Source organism: Adelges cooleyi, unplaced genomic scaffold (genome assembly GCF_023614345.1).
Source record: "Adelges cooleyi isolate 19-005CV unplaced genomic scaffold, UGA_ACOO_1.1 ACOO_flye_CR_arks_rails_tigmint_CR_PRNA_9, whole genome shotgun sequence".
NCBI classification, from domain to species: Eukaryota; Metazoa; Arthropoda; class Insecta; order Hemiptera; family Adelgidae; genus Adelges; species Adelges cooleyi.
In genome coordinates, this window is record NW_026096579.1 from 16,046,965 (window position 1) to 16,069,661 (window position 22,697).

Here is a 22,697-nt window from a genome sequence, read left to right on the forward strand (position 1 = left end):
CTTTATTTCACAAAATGTTAATTTGTGATCCAACCAATGCCTTCGAACTGTCAAGTGTACAATGTACATACTTGACATTTGTAGAAAAATCACCCACCAATTAGTTTCATCATAATTGTGCTAATAAATGGACTTCATAACTTTAGTTAATTTAAGATTCTATGAAACATTGCTTGCATAGAGCTATACTTAAGAAATTTATTTTTAACTCTGAAGGGCGAGGAACATGACCAAAAAAAAAACCCTTGAGTGGTATACTATAAATAATATAATTAGAAAATTATTGGATTAAAAAAAACATAAAATACAACTATACAAGCGTGAAACTAAAATAATAAGTAACCATAATTCTCTATAATGATGTGTTGAATTATATTTAATAATCACCACTTTATAAAAAAAAAATGTAAAAGTACTTTAACCCCCATCCCTAAAGGGCCATAACAAAACAGGTTTGCTACTAACCAGCGCCCCTCAGAGTTAAGCATATTAGGAAAATTGAGTAGCAATCAATGGCAAATAATTTAAAATATGTTAATAGGTAGTTAAAAAATAAATATATAATGGATAATAATAATGTGTAAAGCAGTACAACAATAAAGTGGAATCCTAAATACGAGAACTTAAAGATACATAAAAGTTATGTTATAAATATATATACAAAAAATATTAAAATATAGCCTTTTCTTAACCATATATTTTAATATTAAAAACTAGACTAGCATAGGCCAAGGTATTAGGAATAGTACAACAGGTAAAGCCTATTGGCTATTATACATTGTAATTTGTAAGCTTGTGAATGAGAATGGGCAAGTCAAAAGTTCTATAAAAACATAATTTTGAAGAAAATTATAAAATAAAAAAAAATTAGGGCATTTGCCTGTATCATATTGTATACAAAATAAGTTGAATTTGCTTAAAAGTAATGACTTAATAAATTGGTAATTTGAATATAATAGAAAATTGTTGTAGTTATCTGTAATCGTAAACAATTAGGTATGCCACGTATATGTGGCCAATTACGTGTCGCCAATAACATCTAGTCATCAAGAGGCTGAAAGCTAAATTTTCTAATTCCAGCCTTTAAGATTGTTAGATATCACATTGTTAGTTATTTTGACTTGAGTCGTCAGCCTGGGTTGATGTACATGGTTTATCTAATGGAACAATTGGTTGCCATGCCTGGTTGTGCAATGCTTGTAAACCTAGAGTCAACTCTGAAAAATATAAATTGAATTTAATTATTAATATTGTGCTAAAATTATTCGATAATGATTATGAATAGTTGATAATAAAATATCTTACCCGAGGAAGCTGATTTTTTTCTTTTGTGGTCCTTAGAAGGGTTAAGTCGGGAAAAAGAAGTTTCTAAATCCATCTGAATTGTATTACTGTAAAAAGGACACAACATGGCAAATCAGAGTTAACATGTATGATTTAATAAAAATTTACTGGAGCTGCCTTACTCAGTTTTGGTCAGAGTGACTCCTTTTTTTGGAGAATCATTCAGTTGCATGTGAAGCGAGTACATTTCTGCTAAGTGTGACAGTTGGTCTTGTTCATTTTTTGGCATTGGGTGTAATCTAAGAGTATGAGAAGATGGTAAATTAATGGTTAAAATGTAGAAAATAAAGCAATTTACAACCTTAGTTCAGACTGAGCGGGATCTCGTAAAAATCGAGATACTTTTTCATTAGCAGACGTTAAAACAGAAAAACTGGGTTTTACAGAACGTACTCTTCTTAATCCACCACGAATTTCCCTATCACCAGCCTATGTACAAATAATTTATTATACATACAATCATAAAAATTAAACAATTATATAAGCTATAAAGGCACTTTTATTTGTTGTATTCCAGCACTTGTTGGGACACAGCTACATAGCTACTAATTAAAATATCAGTAATAATTCTAATAGAAACAAAAAAACCACTATACATACTTTTCTAGCCCATAATGGAATTCGTCCTGGTCCTCGTCCTCCTTCATTGGTAATACTATTTTGGAGACTAATAGATAATAGTTTTTGACAATCAATTTTTAAAGGTTCGTTATCGTCATCAGTTATACCTCCAGCGCCACAAGAATTACCAACCCAATCGCTCTGTTCGTCGTCACCTATTATTATATAATCAGTAATTTGTTAATATCTTAAATGCAAAAGGTAGAATTATTTTAACATTTTATTACCTTCCTGGCCTTCATCGTTAGTGAATATCCCAGCTTCGCTTTCAGATGAACTCAAACTACTCGAACTACTTGCAATGTCGATTTCCATCGCCTTAGCACTGGAAGTGCCTTGAAGACTATTAATAGTAAGAGTTTCGCGATTACTACGTTTTCTTTTACCCATGGCCAGAATTAATGACCCACAATTTCTAGACATACAACATATAACATGGTATCATTTATACAATTAGAAACGGTTAGCTGTAAGTTTAGTATAAATATTAAATATAAAGAAAAATACACATTTATATAGAATTCTCTCTCAAGTAAGCAGAGATTGTGTGTGGTATGAACAAAATTAATTAACGTAGTGGCAATCGTTCTACATCACTATCATATTTACATTATATAAAATCATTGATAAATTTTTTTTTTTTAAACATAATATGTGATTAAGCATATTTCAACAATATTAAAAGTTATTGGAGAGCTCTAATATACATACACACACACATCTATATATATTTATTGGTTGAATGTATATCATTTTTACTTCAGGCACAAATATATTTTATTATTATTGAGGACTTAAAATTAAAATTTTACTAAAATTATTAACAAGTTAAGTACTTAAGTAGTTTTGATGTTTCCATATACCTAGGCATACTGACAGAATGACGTGTTAATCTTTTTTTTTCAATACTGCTGTGTGCACAGCCACTAGCTATTCGAGAACTGAACTTGATGTCAGGATCGACTATCATTTTTTTGAACTTTCGCTTCCTATATAAATATAAATAATTATTTTTAAATTAATAAGAAACTAGTATTTTTTACATAAAGTATTACAAATTGAGATATAATAATCAATTTTACCTCCTTGTAAATGGTCGACCAGGAGTAAAGTTTTCATTAACAGAATCTGATTCTAGATTCATTATATGTTTGGAAATTAAAGCAAATGGAACTGGTTGAGGAGCACCACTTATATCGTCTGAATCGCTCTAAAAAAAATACAATTTAAAATCCATTAAACTTACTTTACTTTCCATAAAATATTAAACAAAACTTACATGGTATAAACTTGAAACGCCTACGTCTTTAGAATTACTACTTGAGTCATCACTTTGCACTTTGCTACCTGGGTATGCTACAATATTAAAATTGAATTAGATCATGAACAATTGTTACCAATCATTACCCTTACCAATACTACTGGCTGACCTAGTACGCCTTCTAAATCCTATTGGTCGAATGAATTTGTTTACTTTATCCATTCTATACTAAAAAAAAACAAACAAAATAGGATTAATTTTAAATAAATTATTTATAGAAAACAAATGTAATTTTTCACACTTTATCACAAGGAATTGAAAGAATTAAATGGAAATCAACCAGATCAACTTAATAATAAAGTATTTGGAATATTTGACCATCAGCATATCTGATTCAAATTAAGTAAGATAAAGACTTTCTTTTAAAGAACAACTAACAAGATATACCCACTAACATAAATCTTGTGCTCTCATCCTGTAAAATTGAGTATATGACTTAAGGCAACTAATCAGATCAGATATTTTTTTAAATAATATACAACAAATACTATCTTTTGAAATTGTTGTTAGTTAATCTACCACATGTTTTTTAACCATATTAGTTGAAAGCAATTTGTCTGTGATGCATAAACTCACAGTGGTGATTAATTAAAAGTGCATTATCTATATATATATATATATAAAATTCTCGTGTCACAGTGTTTGTAACAAAACTCCTCCGAAACGGCTTGACCGATTCTTATAAAATTTTGTGTGTATATTCAGTAGGTCTGAGAATAGGACATAAACTATTTTTCATACCCCTAAGTGATAAGGTGGTCCACCCCAAACATTTTTTTTATAATTATTAATAGTATCAATAGTTATCAATAAACATCTATGGTTTTTCATACCACAGGGGTACAGTGATCAGCTGATTGTGTGTCTATTCTAAAATACGGGCAACGCCGGGTTGGGACAGCTTGTATTCTATAAAACTTATTGAATATACAACTTTTTTTTTAAATTGGCGCCTGTCATTTCCATTTGATATTTCATGCTATGTAAATTCCCTTATCAAAATATATAATTTTTTAGATTTTGTACAATTAAATTTTTTTACTTCATTTTAGTTTTATCAGAATTTTAACAAAATCTCAAAATTGTATTATTAATTAATTAGGTTCATTGTCTTCAAAATAATTCTTTTTTTTTTTAAATCTAGAAATTTATGAAAGTATTTAATGGACATTGTATAAATGGCACATAAATACTTTGCCTCATAAACCTTGTAACAAACTAGTACAAGTAACAAGTACAAAGTACTTTTAAATTAGTTTTAATCCTAATAATTATTAAATTTGATGGAATGATAAAAAATGTTTATGACTTTTTACTAAAATTTGAACTCAGAATTGAATAATAATAAAGTAGGTTTTAGGGAATAGCTGGAAATATCATAATTATTAAATGCATGTTAGGTAAAATCATTGATTATAAATAATTATTTATAATAAAATATTATTATAGATATTAAAATATTAATAATAATTAAGTTATTTCATAATATTATTTACTAAAAACTCATTTGCCCAATTAACAATTCATTTTTTAAATTTATTAAAAAATACACTTTTATCTATTTAAATCAAATTTACTAATTCGGGGAACAGAAAAAGCCAAATTTTATACAAAAAAGTCATAATTATCATCAATATATTTCCAAGATTTGCTATAATTTGGTTACTATCCATATTATTTATTAAGAATGAAAAAAGTAAAATAAAAAAAAAGCATTATTTAAGCAATAATAAACAATACCTAGCACGAATACAAAATTAGTAAAATGCAATTTAATACAGATTACTTTTTTTATTACATACTTAATAGTTTAAAAAACATCTGGTTTTAGTAGTAGACCAATTGTTTGGCTGGATGGTTGAAGCTGTTGTTATAAATAAAATAATAAAAAAAACCCTTAACCATAAAAATTATGTACTCTCCGCGAATACGTCGTATTTCGGCAACAATGTTGTCATCTTCAGCAGTCACGACAGACTGTTATGTTAGTTTTTATAAATTTTGGGTTAATTATACAGGTATGTATTATTCTAATAGTTAAGAATTAAATTTGATGAACAATTTTAATTGCATTTCCCCAAAAGTGGGAAAAGGAACATGTCAGCATATGTCATCCTACCACAGAATTATTCTCTTATATTGAAGTGTAATTCAAAATTGGATTATATACCTATGTAATATATTTAAATAACTGTGGCTCAACTTTCTAAAATAGTATTTTACAAACACATTTTGAAACGTACAGCAATATACATAACTGTGACAAAACAAATGGTAGTAGGTTGATTGCGTAGGTACACATTAGTATAGCGATGAAACCAATGTCATAGGTACTTCGAATGTAAAATATCAACATGGTTATTACCTTTAAAAGACATAACGCCAAACGGTCGTGGTCATCCCGCTTCTTCTGGTTCTTTGAATCTGTGCCGACCTTATTCCACTAGAACTGTAACATCGGTAACCAAATTTTTGTTTGTAGCAGTCATGTTGACGGCGATCTATGTTATTTGATAAATGATAATACTATGGAAAGCAACAACAATAACATTCATCACTCACAAAGAAAGTTGTACCTATAGAATACCTATATGTTTTAATTGGCTACTTTTATTGTTATCTTTGTTGGTGTCGGCACAGCCACCACGAAAAATGGCAACGGTAACAGCTGCAGCTGCTACCTAGTCTTTGGAGTGGAATATCAATGTTTCTTATCAAAGCCTTGCAGCTGATTGAAGCCAAGTACTAACCCAAGTTCGATCACCCTTCGTTGAACTAACGTAGGTACATATTTTCATGACAATAAATGTAAATTTTCCATTTTGTCATGCATACAATATATAAATGCGTCTCTTTAGTATAACGTTCTCCGTTAGATAGCAGTATGGCCTTATTCTATTCAGAAAATTTATTTTTATTTTTGAAATGGCGACATTGTCGGTGCACCATTGTCGCTTCAATTTGAATCCCTAACGTCGCTATTCACTTTCATGTTTTAAGTGGAAAAAAAATGGTTGCATAGACTGCAACAACGATATTATAGCCAGTTCTAGTCCACTGCCTTCACAGAAAAAAGTAGTCTTTTTTTTCCAGTATGGCGGCCACAGGAATGATGTTTTACACACGAAAATCTCTAGAACTATGTCAGCTGATCAATGCACGTCTGTGGCAGCTATATTGGAAAAAAACGACTACGCTTTTCTGTGTAAGGAGTTATCAGACCCAGGTTCCGGACACTGATAAAAATTAACACGGGGAAGATACTTATCAAACAAAAACGCGGCGGCCATCTTCTTAAGCTACACCTACTATAATGTTTTACCTATAAATTAATTATTATTTGTTGTGTACAGATAATATTATAATACTAAATAGTCCGTCACTTATTTGTTTACATTTAAATGTGACCCTTTTGCTTTCATCTCTTCTGTGCCAGACCTGATTATAAGATCGTGACTTCAACTGCAAGCCATTCGACGGGCGGTAAGATGAGCAGCTGACGAAACTGGTAAGTGCGAACAGCTGACCTCGGCTGACTACGGTAGATGGCGTCTCGGTTGGCCGTATGGTTGCGGTTTGCCGGGACCGTACGGTTCAATGACGCGTCCGGGGCCCCGGCAGACGCCGCAGACGACGGCGGCGGCCAATGCATCAGTCGTTTCCATTGGCCCGAGCCCGTCGTTCGACGACGACAGCGAGGCGCGCAGCCAATCGGCGGGCCTGTTACGTGAAGCGTCTCCCTTCACCGCGCCCCCGGTGGCCCATCATAATTATCCCACTACACTGCCGCGTCGCCCCGAACGCGATAAGAAGAGTCTTTAAAATAAATAATAACACATATAAATACAAAAAAAAAACATATATGTATACATGTAATTGCTAGTATTTATTTACGTATGTATACAAGTAGGCTGTAGCCGATGGTGGATACACGTGTACATACGGGTCTAATTAAAAATAACAACAAAACGCCACGCCTGGCGGTCCGTTCGATAAGTTAGTGCGTGTTATCCGCATCCGACCGTGTTGCTTTATTTCTGTGCGTGCGTCGTTTTGATACAAGTCGCGTGATACGGGACCACTTCTGCACCCAGGTTCTTAGTTGTTACTCCTTGCAGTGATCGATAGTGTCGTCGTCGTCTATCATCGTCGGTGTAAGCGCCAAGCGGTATCAACTCTTGGTCGGCAATCGTTCATTGTTCAGTGTTAACTATTATTGTCATAGCCGTTGGCGGTAATCTGTGATCTGTTTGCGCGCAAAGTCGTTCAGTAATTATTGGCCGCGCCGGTGGTAACTGGTAACTGTACGCGATGTGGTGCCGCCACCGGAACTGGTGACGAACCTTATTGGTATACTGCCTAAAAAGGACATAATATTTTTCTTATGACGACTTTGCCGTTATAACTTCCAAAAGCTCAGTCGCGTCGTCCGTCCTGCACCGGGATTTTCTTCATACACCAACGCCGACCCGACGGGACCAGTTTTGTGAGTATCCATTCCCATTGTACGCTAAACAGCATTCACGTTCAATCCCTAGGCCCGTGCCGTTTTGTTATTGTTGTTGAGCTTTGACCCTTCGTGTGTGTCGTGCATAGTAGAATAATAATAATAACGCTGATAATTATTAATAGTGGGAGATATTATTGGGTCATACTCTAAAAGTGGTGACCGTGATTGATAACAATGTGCGTAGTGGTTTTAAGTCTCGCTTTTGAACACACATTTTTTTTTTTACCAACCACCAAATCATTAATTTACAATAATAGGTATCTATGTATATTTTATAATTTCCTATCTTTGTTTTTTTGTCCCTAAAGTTCTGCAAATTCAAGACAGACGACACAATACCCTGTAAGTGAACCCTGGAAAACCAGCTATTGCAAAACGATGTGGCCAATTCAATGGTGCTCTTGAATGCCAGCAACACATCACTGGCAGCATTTCGTCAAGACATGGACAGTAGTAGCGGAGCAAAACAAGCTGATAGTTGGCACAAGCATGAACAATTTATGATGGTTGAAAAACAGAAAAGCAAAAGTGAGTATATACACTTGAGTAAATATAATCTTATATATTATGGTCACCATAAACTTAAGAGTAGCTTTAAATACTTTAATTTTTTTAAAGAAAACAACATCTGTCTCAGCTTCCTTTGTTTCTGATTAATTGTATACGAGGTAGTCAAGAAAAATTACAAATTTTAATAAAATGTAATTATTTTGTAATGATTTTAATCATTTGATACATTTAGAGATACTATATGAAAAGACAATTTAGTCATTTACTTACTAGCAAGAATTAAGTAATTAAATACCTAGTAAAACTTTAAAAAAAATGTATAATCAGTTAACATATACATTAAACTATATCTAACCCATAACTTTAAAATGGTAACTTTTTTTAACCTTATATATTTAAATTAGATTTTCATTTTATCACGCATTCAATGTATAGAATTGGCAAGAGCTAATTGCTAATTGTCATAGGTAGTAGACTTTTATAACATTTTTACAATATAGTATTTCAAAAGAGACCAAATTACTATACTAAAAATTATACATTACAGTTTAATCTTTAAACTAAGATTTTGCAATTGTCTGTCTTTACTGAACTTTATGGGTATAAAGTATGATGTCTTATATAATATATGGGGGTATAATGTCTTTCTAATGTAGTATTGTTCATTTTCAGTAGTTTTATTTGAAAATAATTGTAATAATGAAATCATATTTGAGATAAATAAAACTGTATGTGATATAATAAGATTAAGGCTCACTTCAAACACTATTTTATGTTGTTTATGGATGATTTTAATTTTTAAAGAAATATTACTACACAATATTATATATACATATATTATACACTACTACACAATTTAAAGCTCAGGTTAGGCTATAACTAATAGTCAGGTGATAAACTAGTAACTTGAGCACTTAAAGAACATTTTTTATTTTATAAGTATTTCATATATACCTCAATCAGCCTAATTTACCTTGACATACTGTTAATGCATGATATTATGTGATGTTTGTAAAAAAAACAAATGTAGAATGTAATGAAAAGGGCAAGAGTAATCTGTCAGTATAAGACATTCTGTATGTTTCTTAATTTAAAACTTCTATTCACATAATATGCATACGAGTGGGCCAATAAAAAGACATGTGAATGAGATAGATTGCACAATAATAGGTATTATTCCATTGTAACAAAAAAAAAATTACTGTAATTAAGAATTCAAAGGTCAATTTTTCATTTTTTTATCTATTATCTTTTTCATTTAAATATATTTTCCTTTAGTTTAAATGTAGATCTAATTGAAGGTTGTATGTTTAATTAGTTCTTTAGCAGGCATATGGTCGGGTATTAGATGACACACTAAAAATAGTTTCACTATGTTGTGTAGAGACTATTAATAGACACGTTAATCATTCTACACGTCTGAATTCCAATTTCAACTCAAAGGAACATAGATTCTAATTATCGTTCTGCATTTTTATTCTTTTAAAAATAAATGTAGGTACCAACGGCTGTAATAACTAAGTAAATGTTATAACAGAAAATCAATTTGTATTTATTCAATTTTTATTTTAATATAAGGAAACTGGTGTATTATATCAGAGCTGTGTAAAAAAAGCCTTAAAACTCCAGTTTTAAAGAGTTATAATAATATATCATACATTAACTATTTTTCTTTTAACATTCTATAAATTACCTAGGAATAATAATATAAAATGACTAAGAAATGTAAAAATTTAAATATGAATTGTAAAGGTACTCTGCTAAAAACACCTAAATAGTATTCTTTAGAAGGACAATATTATACAAATTTGAGCTAACATCAACATTTTTGTTCTTACAGATCATGGGCAAGGGTCACAAGATAGTAATTTTGGATTTGGCGGTGGCCCCTTATACGGCAGAATTGTGGCTGAAGATCAGTTGCCAATGGTTGGCGGTGTTGGACCAATTCAAGCTGATATCCATGCAATGCAAGCCAGGATACCGCCTCATTTCCGAGATCCTTCTACGGCTCCATTAAGAAAACTTTCAGTTGACTTAATCAAGACTTACAAGTTTATTAATGAGGTATAAGAATATTTATTTATTAGACTAACTTTTGAACATATTTCTTTGACTTCCCTGTTGTCTTCTGAGCTGTAGCCTAAAATAATTAAAAATTAAAAGCAACAAAACTGAATTTCTTACATTATACACACAAATTTATATATATGTTATACATTTTAGTTTCATTTAATGTTTAAGGAATAGGTTTTTCAAAGTTTTTGTTAAACATACAATTACTTATAGTATTATTTTATTGGGTTATCAGTTTTTTTAAAAAAAATTTTTTTATCAGTGTTTAAATGTTATTTGTTGTATATTTAAATTTAATTATTTTTTAGGTTTATTATGCCAAAAAAAAGAAACGAGCTGGAGGTGGTGCTGTTGGATTGAGTAGTCAATCACAAAACAACGGTGCTCCAGTCGAAGGCCCTGCGGCTAATAAAAAAGAAAGACGAGTATACAATGATGGTCATGATGACGATAATCATGACTATATAATAAGAAGTGGAGAAAAGTTCTTAGATCGTTATGAAATTATGTCACTTTTAGGAAAAGGATCATTTGGACAAGTGAGTTACTTCTTTCATTTCACCTCATAATACAGTTATTTTATAATAATATGTTGATCTTCTTTTTAGGTTGTCAAGGCTCGTGATGAAGAAGAAGATTGTTATGTAGCAATTAAAATAATAAAGAACAAAAAACCATTCCTAAATCAAGCTCAAATTGAAGTTAGACTATTAGAAATGATGAATAGAGCTGATGTTGACAACAAATATTATATTGGTGTGTTTCAAAATATGTTATTCTATAAAATTATGTTATAATTTTAATACTGTAGTTATAATTTTTAAACATTTCTTTTTTTGCAGTTAAACTCAAACGACATTTTATGTGGCGTAATCATTTATGTCTAGTGTTTGAGTTGTTATCATATAATTTATATGACCTTATCAGGAATACTAACTTCAAAGGTGTTTCATTAAATTTAACTCGCAAATTTGCTGCTCAACTTTGCACGGCTCTGTTGTTCCTGTCCACACCGGACCTGTCCATCATACACTGTGATCTGAAACCAGAAAATATATTATTGTGCAATCCAAAACGATCGGCTATTAAAATTGTAGATTTTGGTTCGTCTTGCCAACTTGGCCAACGAGTAAGTGAACTATATTAAAATAAATTACTTAATTTCATTAAAAATTATATTTATACATTATATTTGTATTGTTTTTATTAGTACAACAGTTAGATTTTTTGAGAATCTTAACTAAGATTGTTGTTTTTGTTTAGATTTACCAATATATTCAATCACGTTTTTACCGGTCACCAGAAGTGCTACTCGGTATTCCCTATGACTTAGCAATTGATATGTGGAGTTTAGGTTGTATATTAGTAGAAATGCATACCGGAGAACCTTTGTTTAGTGGCACCAATGAGGTAAGTTTGAACCCATTTTAATAAATACAATTATTGAACTATAAACACTATTTTTGTTTGTAGGTTGATCAAATGAATAAAATAATTGAAGTTTTGGGTATGCCGCCTAAACACATTCTTGACCAAGCACAAAAAGCACATAAATATTTTGACAAAATACCTGGCAGTGACACTTATACATTAAAAAAACCTAAAGATGCAAAAAAGTATAGGAATCCTGGAGGCCGTAGATTACACGATATTCTGGGTGTAGAAACCGGAGGTCCTTACGCTAGACGACTGGGCGAACCCGGACATTCAGTATCCGATTATCTTAAATTTAAAGTTAGTGAATTTTGTGAAAAATGCTTAAATTCTTAATATCATTGCTTATGTATTATTATTTTTGTTATTAAGGATCTTATAGTACGAATGCTAGATTATGATCCAAAAACTCGTATCACACCATATTATGCTTTACAACATAATTTCTTTAAACGGACATCTGAAGAAGGTACGAATACAGCAAGTTGTATCGCTCAAGCGGGACTTCATAGTTTAGGGGCTAGTCCGCCATTCAATAGTTTACCAAATAATAATGGCCAATCGGAATCAAATTTACAGTCGGCCGGTAAGCATTTTATGATTATTTAATTCTTAATTAAAAAAAAGGGTTTAACTTTAAATGCTTCATTTTTAAGTCAATATTTTACAAGTGTATAATTAAAATTTGAATCATTTAAATTTGTAATGGTTATTATCGAACCAGTGAAATGTGTTTTTATTGCGACTAATTTGTTTTATTTATTCTAAGTTTCTTTTTTTTATTTTATTTGTTGCGTGTCTTGAAGGAAACACATTTTCTACAAATTTCTATGCACGATGACTAAAACTATGAACTTGGGTCCAACAAATTAGCTTTCAAAGAAGTGTAAGTGAATTCTTACTTTTGTGATGTGTGTTTTTATTTTTATTTTATTAAGCTATAGTTAGTTTTGATGTTCCATTTTATTTAATATTACCTATAAATAAGCCTTCCGATAATCATTGTTGCTTCAAAATTTGATTATCTGACTCATTAACTTAATTACATCACTCTTCTGCATTTTAGTTTTTGTTTGTTTGCACAGTATTGTGGTTTGATTGTAACGATTATTGTCTTATATCTATCGTAATTATACCTGTATTAAAATAAGTTAAAGTTAAATTCTAGTCCTTTCGAAAATTATAATAGTTTTTTTAAAGATAATTGTTTTTTTTTTTAATTTAACTTGATTTATAAGTACTATTTCCCTAAAAAAAATAATTTTTATAAATTGTTCTTTATAATTTGATAATTTACTTTTATTTCAACTATTATCTGATTATTAAACATTATTGAAATAGCAACCCAAATATTAATCTGTTCCAATCTATGTTTTAGCTTTGAATAAAAAAAGATATATTTTGCAACAGTACTTCTAATAAACATATAAAATACAAGCTATTTAAATTCATAGTATAATACAATCAATCTTATTACAAATAACATTTTGAAAACCCTTTAAATTTCTTCATATTGATTGGCTGATAGCCAACTAGCAAACTGTTTGGCATTTTTAACTAAGGTAATTTGTGTATAAATAACTACATCAGTTGACCAATTCATAACCCTCACAATTTTTTTAATTATAATATTATAGTGTTTTAATTTTGATTTGTAAACAATTACAACAATGTTTTCTGGGTTACTTCACTTGGCAGCCTTTTAAGTTTTAACTAACTAATTATTATCATGATTGCCATATTTCCACTGATAGATATTTTTGAGGAATCAAATGTATTTTTATAATTGGATTATAGAAACATACTTCACAATTTAGTGAAGTATCATTGTATCATTATAACTCCTTACCATTGATGTTTTTATATTTACCAAAAAAAAAAAAAAATAAAAGTATTATAAACTAACATAATTTACTAAAATTTTACATTATTTTTTAGTTAAAAAAAAAACATAATTTTGACCTCTAATAAAAACTGAAGCATTCTGTCCTTATTCCTAAACAAACACATAATTTCTTAATTTTTCAGTAGTTGTCGAATCATGTTTGTTTTTTTTTTAATTTTATTTATTTATGTAAAGTTTTGTAATTTTTACCTATTTTACAAATAATAGATTTTTATGTTATAAATAATATAGGCTTATGCAACAATACTTTTTCGATTCAATTTTAAATTGCAATATTGAACAAAAGGCATAATTTATATAGCTATAACATAAAACACATTGTATCTCAATTTATTTGCAACATGACACAATGTATAAGTTTTAATTTATTCTTTATTCAGTGTTGCTATTTTTATAATATTTTTAAAAAAAGTTATATTCCAAAACGAGTAGTTGAATAATCACCTTCTCTACCTTCTCTATTAATGTTGCTTAGTTGTTGCTGTTAGTATTCAGTTTCGCAATACTATTAAATATGTTTTTAAGTATGAGATTGTATATAAATAGTTGGTAAAAAGTTGCTTATTTTTCTGCTCATTAATAGTTAATGATTTTTTTTTTTTCAATTAGCCATAAGATTACGATCCGACCATAGTCGAGGTCGATCAACAATGGAATGTGATCCTCCACCAATTGTCTCTATGTATCACGGTTACCAAGCGATACCAACAGCCAGGCATCTACCGCCTCACCATGGGACTGTTTACCCACCAATGAATCCGGCGTCTGCTGTCAGTTCTCTGATACATTGTCGGCCTACCTCCTTGCCGTTCCTACATCCTCAGCATCACCCATATCAGCCGATACAGACGCAACCTCCTCGCTCACTGCATTCATTACACAGTCATCCGCCACCAGTGCAACAACCCGTTGCTCGGGTTCCTCCGTTGTCTCATGCAAATCGAACGAAGCAAGAACAAGATGACATGATAGGGGTATGTATAGGTCAGAGCCCGGTAGCAATAAACATAACTTGAACAAATAGAAATATAATTTAGGTGGGGTAATCATTTTTTTTGTGTATGTGGAAATCAATTTAAACTGTGATTTTTCTATTGTGGAAGAAAATGAATAATTTTTAACTACAGGTGATAGTGTTTGTTAGTTTCCATTTTGTATTGTTTTCTGTATTAACAAATTTTAATTTAACTGACGAAGCAACTAAATAAATGGTTTTAATGAAATGGTATAAACATGTGTTTAATTAAATGATGATGAAAATATATCAGACGTATAATAAGGAAGGAGACTACTATATAATAGTATTGTTTGTGAAATTACTACACTTTGCCATTTTTATCTTTGTGTATTTGCATATCTATCAAAGTTATCTCGTATAGTGTTTATTAGAAAAAGCATATTTTTAGATCAAATTATCGACAATATTTTAAATGTTCACACATTGATTGATTTTGTAACTAAAATAAATTTTCTGTACTTTTATATTTTTACCTCTATATTTTTATATAAAAGAAAATACGAGTCATTTGAAATAACTAAATATTTTCTAACTAGTAAAAATGTCACCAAATAAAATTTACTTATACAAATTATTATAAAAAAAAACTATATATTATTTTTAAATTTATTTTTTGTTATTTTCTAAAATAGGAAATAACACAATGTTAACATGAACAAGATAACTATGAATTGTGTTTTTACGAGAAAAAAATATTAATTAAAAAATAATGGTGCTTTAACATTGATTTTATATTGGTGGCATTTAGTTCTTATTATTTCTCGGATTTTTTTTTTTTTTTACTTGCATATTAGATAAAAATGGCTTGGTGCTAAAAGCGAAATCATCTCAATCATTTTTATATATTGAATATTTTTACTATTACCAAAAAGCGCTCATGTTAATTTGGGTGTTTGAAAAATAAACATATTTTTTTATTTATATTTATATGTTTGAGTTTGTGTGTGAGTGTGTCTATATGTACATGTACTTATACATATGTACTGTGTGATCCAATTCTTGTACAATAATTGTTATCTCGGATAATAGTTCTTGATTCTGTTATATTTTACTACTTGTTTTGTCCCTTATATTTGTTATCAAAGGAATCATTTATGATTTACACAAATTGATCTGATAAAAATACAGAAAAAGTGTATAAAAAAAAAAAAATTATAGAGCATTATTCTTAATTTGGTATACAATTCTGCCTACAGTTTTACTATTGTCGATATCCAAAGTAGTTATTATTTAAAATTGGTTAGTGATTTGTCAATTTTTTTAAGCAAATGATTCTTATTAAATTTATCGTAATTATTGTGCCAATTTAATATTATATTTCATAAGTCAGTTGAGCTCGAAAAACACCTCCCAAAAGGTAATCGGTGTGATTACATTAAATGGATCATACGGTACATGTATGTTACGTATGCATATATAAACCTGTGTATGAGGGTGTAATTGAATAGAATTGTATTATTGTGTCTTCCTGGACTATTATCCTGGTGTTTCTTTACTCTAGTTCATACACAATCAAATGATAATAATATGAGGACACACAGGCACTGTAAAATCATAAGAGATAATTTTATTTATGCAATGCCACTGCCATGTGAAAAACACATCTTTCGACATTTTTGTTACTTATTCATTTTGTATTATAAAATTGTGCAATTAGGAAACGGAAAAATGTTGTATTGTTTTACACAAGAAATTATGCGGTTCCTTGTGTTAAGTAAAATAGGTAGTTAAATTAAGTTCCGACATAGACGTTGAGGTAGCCCTTTTTTATGGGCATGTATAATAAACATTGGAATGATATAAATATTGTGATAGTACAGGGTGTAATATCCTTTTATATTATTTTGTTTATATTCTAAGATCATTTAATTGATTTATATTATAATTTTTTTTTTTTTAAATTAAAGACTGTTGTGTATATAAATTAGATATATGTATGTGATGTTCATTAAATAATATTAAAAATATAATAGAAAAATTTGTATTTATTTATTTTTCCAATATTTATGTGAAGTTATCGCTCTCTTTTTTTATTCAGTTGTCAGAATTAATTCAATGCAAAATATAATAAATATAATATGTGTATTTATCATAAAATAGTCAAGTTATCTTTACTCTAATACTAATTAATAATATTATTTATGGTTTTTAAAATGTATGTTGACGTAAACAGTTGTTTCTTCTAGGATTCAACTAATTTTAGTTTTTTTTACATTTCATGTGCGGGTTATCACCCTAAGTGATAACCCGACTTTTACAAGTGGCTCAAAATCAGGATGAAATTGTCGTTGATGTATTGTAAATTATGTTTTAGTACAGCATATAAAACAGTTTTAATTGGTATTTGGGGCTAATTGTCCAAAAATAAGAATTAGTTTCTTTTTTATTTGAAACTTTAATTTTAAAAATATGAATAACCCCCTAAAATATATTGTAGAGTAATTGCACCGCTGTACTAAAAATCATATAACAACTCCCTTGTTTTTAGTAGATTAGAGCATATTATATTATTTGACGTGGAAGAAATCTAAAGACATCTTAAAAATAATGTGTAATGTGTGCTACCAGAAGGATAATTAAAAAAAAAATAATATTTATGAATTAAAGTTATTAGTGATTAGGTTAGGAAAAAAAATAAAGCTTAAATTTAATAAGTGTATACACAATATTGAGAAGCGAATCATAGTATCAACAAAAAGTAAAAAGGCTTTCGTGTAGTGCAGAGTAGAATTTTCATACCATTCCTTAAATTTGTTTTAAACTACTATTGAAAATCCGGTGACATGTTTTTTTAAAAATAAATGCCAGTATACAGGGTGATCCATTTGGGGATAATTTTCTCTCAAAATAATTGCAATTTTGTAGTTTTTCTTTTTGGAGACACCTTCGGTACTTAATATGATTTTAAATAATTAGATAATATTCATATATTTTTTTCTAGAGCTCTATTAATTTTTAAAACTTGAATTGTAACGTATACATTAAATTTACTTTTTAAGTATGTAAAAGAGTAGTCTGCTGAAAAATGTGACTGGTCGATGAATCATTTTAGCATAATTACTTTTAATGTTATTTAAGAACAAAATTTAGCAAGGGTGGAGTGTAGTGTTATTTTTATCTGCTCGCATTACTGTACCGCACTCCACCTACCGTCATTGATTTTGAACTCTAATAACTTTAAAGTAATTATCCAAAATTAGTTATCGACCAGTCAAAATGTTCGGCAAATTATTCTTAATCTGAAAAGTTAATTAAATATAATATTATAACTTACTAAGTTTCAATAGTTGATAGCGCTATGGAAAACACTGAAATAGGTAGATATTTGGCAATTTTAGAAATATTGTACAATAACACAAATAAAAATGTATTAAAAAAAAACGCAAAATACTTACATTTTGTTTGTCGGTATAATAAACAAATATCATCGAAGTATGAATGTTTTTCGATTATATTGATCGACACTAGACATACATAATATTTAGTAAAAAAAACATGGGATTTTGTTGACTTAGGTATATGTAATTTGTTATAGTAAAATCATTTTTGAAATGTTTGTACTCGGGCATTTTACCGAAGTCAAAAACAAACAAGTGCGACGTCTGAACCTTTGAAATCTTGGAATCGTGGTCCATCGAAAGCGAAATCTTTATTCATTGTGTACTGTTCTCGAGAAGGACCGGATATTTTTTTAACGATATATTGTTATTTTAGTTTTTTTCAACTTCTATAACGTACACGCTGAATAATAATTATGTTTTGTCGACGACCATAGGGTATATTATATTATATGTTATTTTCATATACAGGGCGATAATTTTATCGTGAACCACTCAATATCTCATAGGGTGTAATGAGAAATAAAATTTTTTTTTTCATAATGTTTTTATACAATGTGATCTAAAATGTCCACAATTTTTGTTTTTGTTTTTACCTCATTGCAAAACTACAAAAAAATGTCATTTCTTAAACCCTACGAGATATTGAGTGGTTCGCAAAAAAATGATCACCCTATATAGATAATCATTGATAGACACATACATTTTTTTTTTAACATATGTGATTCGACAAATTTCAACAATATTGAAAGTTATTGCAGTCTGGAGACCTCTAATACACACATACACACGTATATGTTTATTTTTTTATTGGTTGAATGTATATCACCCTGTACATATTATATATTATTCCGGTATATTCGTTGTGTATTTCGTATATTAAATGGCCGCATATACTTGGGCACCGACTCGTTGTTTATAAACATTTCTCGTATTTTATTATATTGTTTGTGTGTTTTGTGTCGCCGTTTTTCGGTTGTTAAACTTCGACAGCGAGTAGGTGAAGGGCGACGAGCAGACAAGAAGAGGCGAGAGAGCTAAATGTTTATACAACCCCGCTGTAGCCGCCTCCGGCTATAATATTATGAACCCTCGTCAAAACCTCATTCATCAACATTTTTATCAAATATTCATAAACTCCCGAGTCAACCGACGCCGGTGGTTTTATACGAATTCACCCCAATTCTTTTTTTTCTTTTTTTTTTATGTATTTCATTTACCGTTTATTACATTAGACACGTCGTCGTTTTATATCATTTCATATTTTTTCATTTTTTTTTCACCCTCCTTCTCTCCCTTGTCCCCCCCTCCAAATTAATGCACATTGTTATTATTATAAACTCTTATAGCCGTTTAACGATTCTAGTCGTTATTATTATTATGTTAACTATATTATGTTTGTTTTCTATATAAATGCGCAACGACGTTTTAATCGTTAAAAATGCAAGATTTAATTTAAAAAAAAAACCGTACATATTTGTATTGTTCGCGGAAAGTAGACTGAATATTAACAATATTAATAAAGTATAAAATTTGTTCTGATTTTTAAAAAAAAAATTTTAAAAATGAGGAAAACATAGCAAGTCGACTAACACGATCATTGTCCTATGAAAAAATAAAAATTCATATTGAATAATTTTTTTACCATCGACAGTTTCGCATCGAAGCGTCCATAAATGGAAGTGAATATATCGCTTTAGTTATACATATAATTCCTGAACATTGTCGAGACCTCTCCGACTCCACAGTGCTAGCTTTTACTTATAAAAAAGTTAATTTTACTATTATAGTTTTTTTTTTAAATGATCGCAATCTCATATATATATATATACATGAACTATAAATTAGGTACCTATATATATATATATAGGAGAATCACTGGTTAGGTGTAAAAATGTAAAAAATATAACACAGTCCAAATACTACAGTCAATTGGGGTTGAGCTGTATTTTTCAGGTAACAGTATTGTTAATAAAGTTGGCGTTTGAAATGAATAGGTACAATTCAAACACACGTTGGTAAATATCATCATTTGACGGTGTGCCGGTGAACGGTTCTGAGTTTTCTCAAATTTGCCAGCGTCGTCGCGTCGTTCGGTTGTAACCGCAAGGCAGACTTGTAAGAACGTTCGGCTTCTTCAAACTTCTCGTTGATATGCAATATGGCACCCAAATTGCTATGGCTCGCCGCGTCCTGCAAACGAATACAAATGAACGGGATCAGATTAAAAAATAATTTATTATAATCATATTTGTTCTACAGGAAACATTGGACTGCGAAGAGTACAGAGTGTGTGTATTATAGTAAATAGTCGTTTCTATCCAAAGTAGGTACAGTGGCTGATTAAGAGGGAAGGAAGAAGGGGTGCTTGTTAGAAAAGTATTACTTTTGTTTTTTCGGTTGAATATCACCATGGATTTACACGTAATATAAGGAGGCAATAAAGGGACAACATGATATTGTCATTTATCTTTATAGAAAGTAGGTAACAAAATACTGCTTAATGTATTTAAGTGCAATAAAATCACCTCCGCAGCACAAATCCTGCGGTCCCGCCTCTACGTATAACGCTGTATATTATGTATTTTTTTTTATAAATCTAGTTTCAACACTCGAACAAAGATAAAAAAAAGAACCCTGACAACAGTACAGGCGTTTTGTGAGTCGGACACACGTTACATGAGAGGGTATTCTCCGGTTTTTCGTGTCTCATTACTTATCAAAGTTTCGTGGCGAGAGTTGTCTTTTCAAAGAGGATGAGACCATTTTGGGGTCGGTAACACAGTCTTTTGTCGAGCGCAAAAACTTTGAACGGCCATAATTCGCGAACCGCCCGTTTGAAATATTTTATATCTTCTTGTATTGCACTGTTTTGTAATCCGCATTGCCACTGTGTAGTTTCCCACTAATGCCCCGGACACATTTTGTCACTGTATGAAGAGGAAACTTTGGCATTATCATTATTCCGTCGTCTCTTTCGGCTTTAGAATATTATTAATCTTGATTAAGCACATTTAAGGCATTTCATTTGGCCGCAGACGACCGTGTACTTGATACTATAGTAATAATAATAATAATATTATGCCAACGCTTCTTTCCCGTCACAATATTGTGCGTGGAGTAAAAAAAAAATTCCTTCACACTAACTAATTGACCGTCTGGCATTTATAGTTGAACTTTTAAACGGTTGTAAATATCGTTTATCGTATCGATACAATCGACTGAGACAATAAACAGCATACATATATCAACCTACAAGTTTACTGTCAACGAAGTAATTTTATATTTTAATACTTTTTATTATGCACAGTTTTGCACTGAAACGTTTATTCGTAAATGATTTCGTCACTTTCAACTATAATAATTCCTGTAGACCCTTGACCTACGGGTGCCAATTATTATTATTTGTCTCACCTATGCCTCGACCACATTGTGCTGGCTTTTTACTATTGTACAAATTAATTACTAGTGTTTATTTAACTTAAATACACGTATCTGTTTTATACTGCCAAAATCTGATACAATTAAGAACTCACTGAAATAAAGTTGATTTATTGTCGGCACATAATTTCGAATATTGTCACAGTTCATTAATCACCGACACGGCATTTGTAAATTGACCGTTTTTCACCAATGATTTTTTCTTTGCGTTAAATATTAAATGCATAATTCTTATTTGTCCAGTAGCGTCTCTATAGGTTTTTTACTGTTTAAAGAAGAATAAAAAAATGTAAAGAACATGTCTGTAATTTGAAATTTTATCACATGTAAAATTATAATTTTATTTTTTTGGTACATTCTCATTCTTAGAGCTCTATAATTTAGATGGCCCGTAGCTAAACACTGAGTTTGTTGTAAGTAAATTGAGATTTCGAGAAAGCACTCATTCCCATGCGGGTACCGAACGAAAAGCTATATCGCCTTAGGATCAGGTGTTGTTCAAAGTAAGACAAATAGTAAGTTACAAGTCATGTCTTGCTCGTTTTTGGCATAGAAAACTATTTGGTATATAGTACTGCAGTTGTTCTATTTGTCTTAACCTTAGAAAACTTTTGCTTACCTAATTAGCGTTAAATTATACAATTGTTTTATTGCCGCAGATGTAAACCGTATTTCGGGCAGCTATTAATAAGACTGATTGAAAACATTTAGTTTACTTGCCTCCGGATACAGTTGCACGGTTCTTCTATAGTAGAATTCAGATTCAACCGTTCGGCCGGACATTCGTAAGGCCGTGGCTGTCTTAACTGCAATTTCGTGGTCGCCGGGTGCTAAGGTAGCAGCGGCTTTGTATTGTTCTACCGACTCTTCGGTTCTGCCCATGACCGCAAGGAACTGGGCATACCTCACACGAACAGTTGCATCGTCTGGTGCTGTCCGATGTGCCTTCTTGTACAATTCTTCTGCTTCGGACACTCGAGACCTCTGCAAAAGCATAACATTTTGATTTTCCTGGATCGTTTATAAAAAGTATGTTTCACTCTTTATAATATGGCTGCAGGATTGACGGGATAATTTAATATAGGGTGGCTTAGTAGGCCGCAACGGTGTAATTGTTAAATACATTTTGTCCGAAGTGATAAAATCCAACAGGTAGCAGTTTAGATTTATATGAAATT

At 30.4% G+C, this 22,697-nt stretch overlaps 3 protein-coding genes across 7 annotated transcripts in view; 1 reads left to right on the forward strand and 2 right to left on the reverse strand.

Moving 5' to 3' along the window:
• Nucleotides 1–540: 540 nt before the first annotated feature.
• LOC126846451 (G patch domain-containing protein 2-like) lies at nucleotides 541–6,594 on the reverse strand. 3 transcript variants are annotated; one of them, XM_050585852.1, is made up of 11 exons: nucleotides 5,652–6,594; nucleotides 3,379–3,449; nucleotides 3,245–3,321; nucleotides 3,048–3,175; nucleotides 2,802–2,954; nucleotides 2,193–2,380; nucleotides 1,945–2,120; nucleotides 1,646–1,773; nucleotides 1,467–1,583; nucleotides 1,306–1,391; nucleotides 541–1,217 (listed from the first exon to the last, which is right to left on the reverse strand). In XM_050585852.1, exons 2-11 carry the CDS (start codon nucleotides 3,446–3,448, stop codon nucleotides 1,108–1,110), a joined length of 1,233 nt encoding a protein of 410 aa, XP_050441809.1. In that variant the 5' UTR covers nucleotide 3,449; nucleotides 5,652–6,594; the 3' UTR covers nucleotides 541–1,107. The 3 variants fall into 3 exon arrangements, with proteins under 3 accessions (XP_050441809.1, XP_050441807.1, XP_050441810.1); XM_050585850.1 differs by having other exon boundaries at nucleotides 3,379–3,454; nucleotides 5,652–6,591; XM_050585853.1 differs by having other exon boundaries at nucleotides 2,829–2,954; nucleotides 3,379–3,454; nucleotides 5,652–6,446.
• Nucleotides 6,461–15,278, forward strand: LOC126846450 (serine/threonine-protein kinase minibrain). Of its 3 annotated transcripts, XM_050585849.1 has the most exons (11): nucleotides 6,974–7,772; nucleotides 8,105–8,324; nucleotides 10,147–10,373; nucleotides 10,691–10,921; nucleotides 10,991–11,138; nucleotides 11,225–11,511; nucleotides 11,646–11,792; nucleotides 11,856–12,116; nucleotides 12,189–12,402; nucleotides 12,623–12,702; nucleotides 14,332–14,453. In XM_050585849.1, exons 2-10 carry the CDS (start codon nucleotides 8,189–8,191, stop codon nucleotides 12,655–12,657), a joined length of 1,686 nt encoding a protein of 561 aa, XP_050441806.1. In that variant the 5' UTR covers nucleotides 6,974–7,772; nucleotides 8,105–8,188; the 3' UTR covers nucleotides 12,658–12,702; nucleotides 14,332–14,453. The 3 variants fall into 3 exon arrangements, with proteins under 3 accessions (XP_050441805.1, XP_050441804.1, XP_050441806.1); XM_050585848.1 differs by lacking the exons at nucleotides 6,974–7,772; nucleotides 12,623–12,702 and adding an exon at nucleotides 6,461–6,794 and having other exon boundaries at nucleotides 14,332–15,278; XM_050585847.1 differs by lacking the exon at nucleotides 12,623–12,702 and having other exon boundaries at nucleotides 6,973–7,772; nucleotides 14,332–15,278.
• A 4,720-nt stretch (nucleotides 15,279–19,998) lies between these two features.
• Nucleotides 19,999–22,697, reverse strand: part of LOC126846447 (protein O-mannosyl-transferase TMTC2-like) — a 47,089-nt gene continuing 44,390 nt past the window's right edge. The window contains exons 9-10 of the mRNA XM_050585842.1: nucleotides 22,240–22,503; nucleotides 19,999–20,271 (exon numbers count right to left, since the gene is read on the reverse strand). Coding sequence (XP_050441799.1) covers nucleotides 20,107–20,271; nucleotides 22,240–22,503 — 429 coding nt within the window. The 3' untranslated portion in view covers nucleotides 19,999–20,106. The remainder of the gene's footprint in view (nucleotides 20,272–22,239; nucleotides 22,504–22,697) is intronic.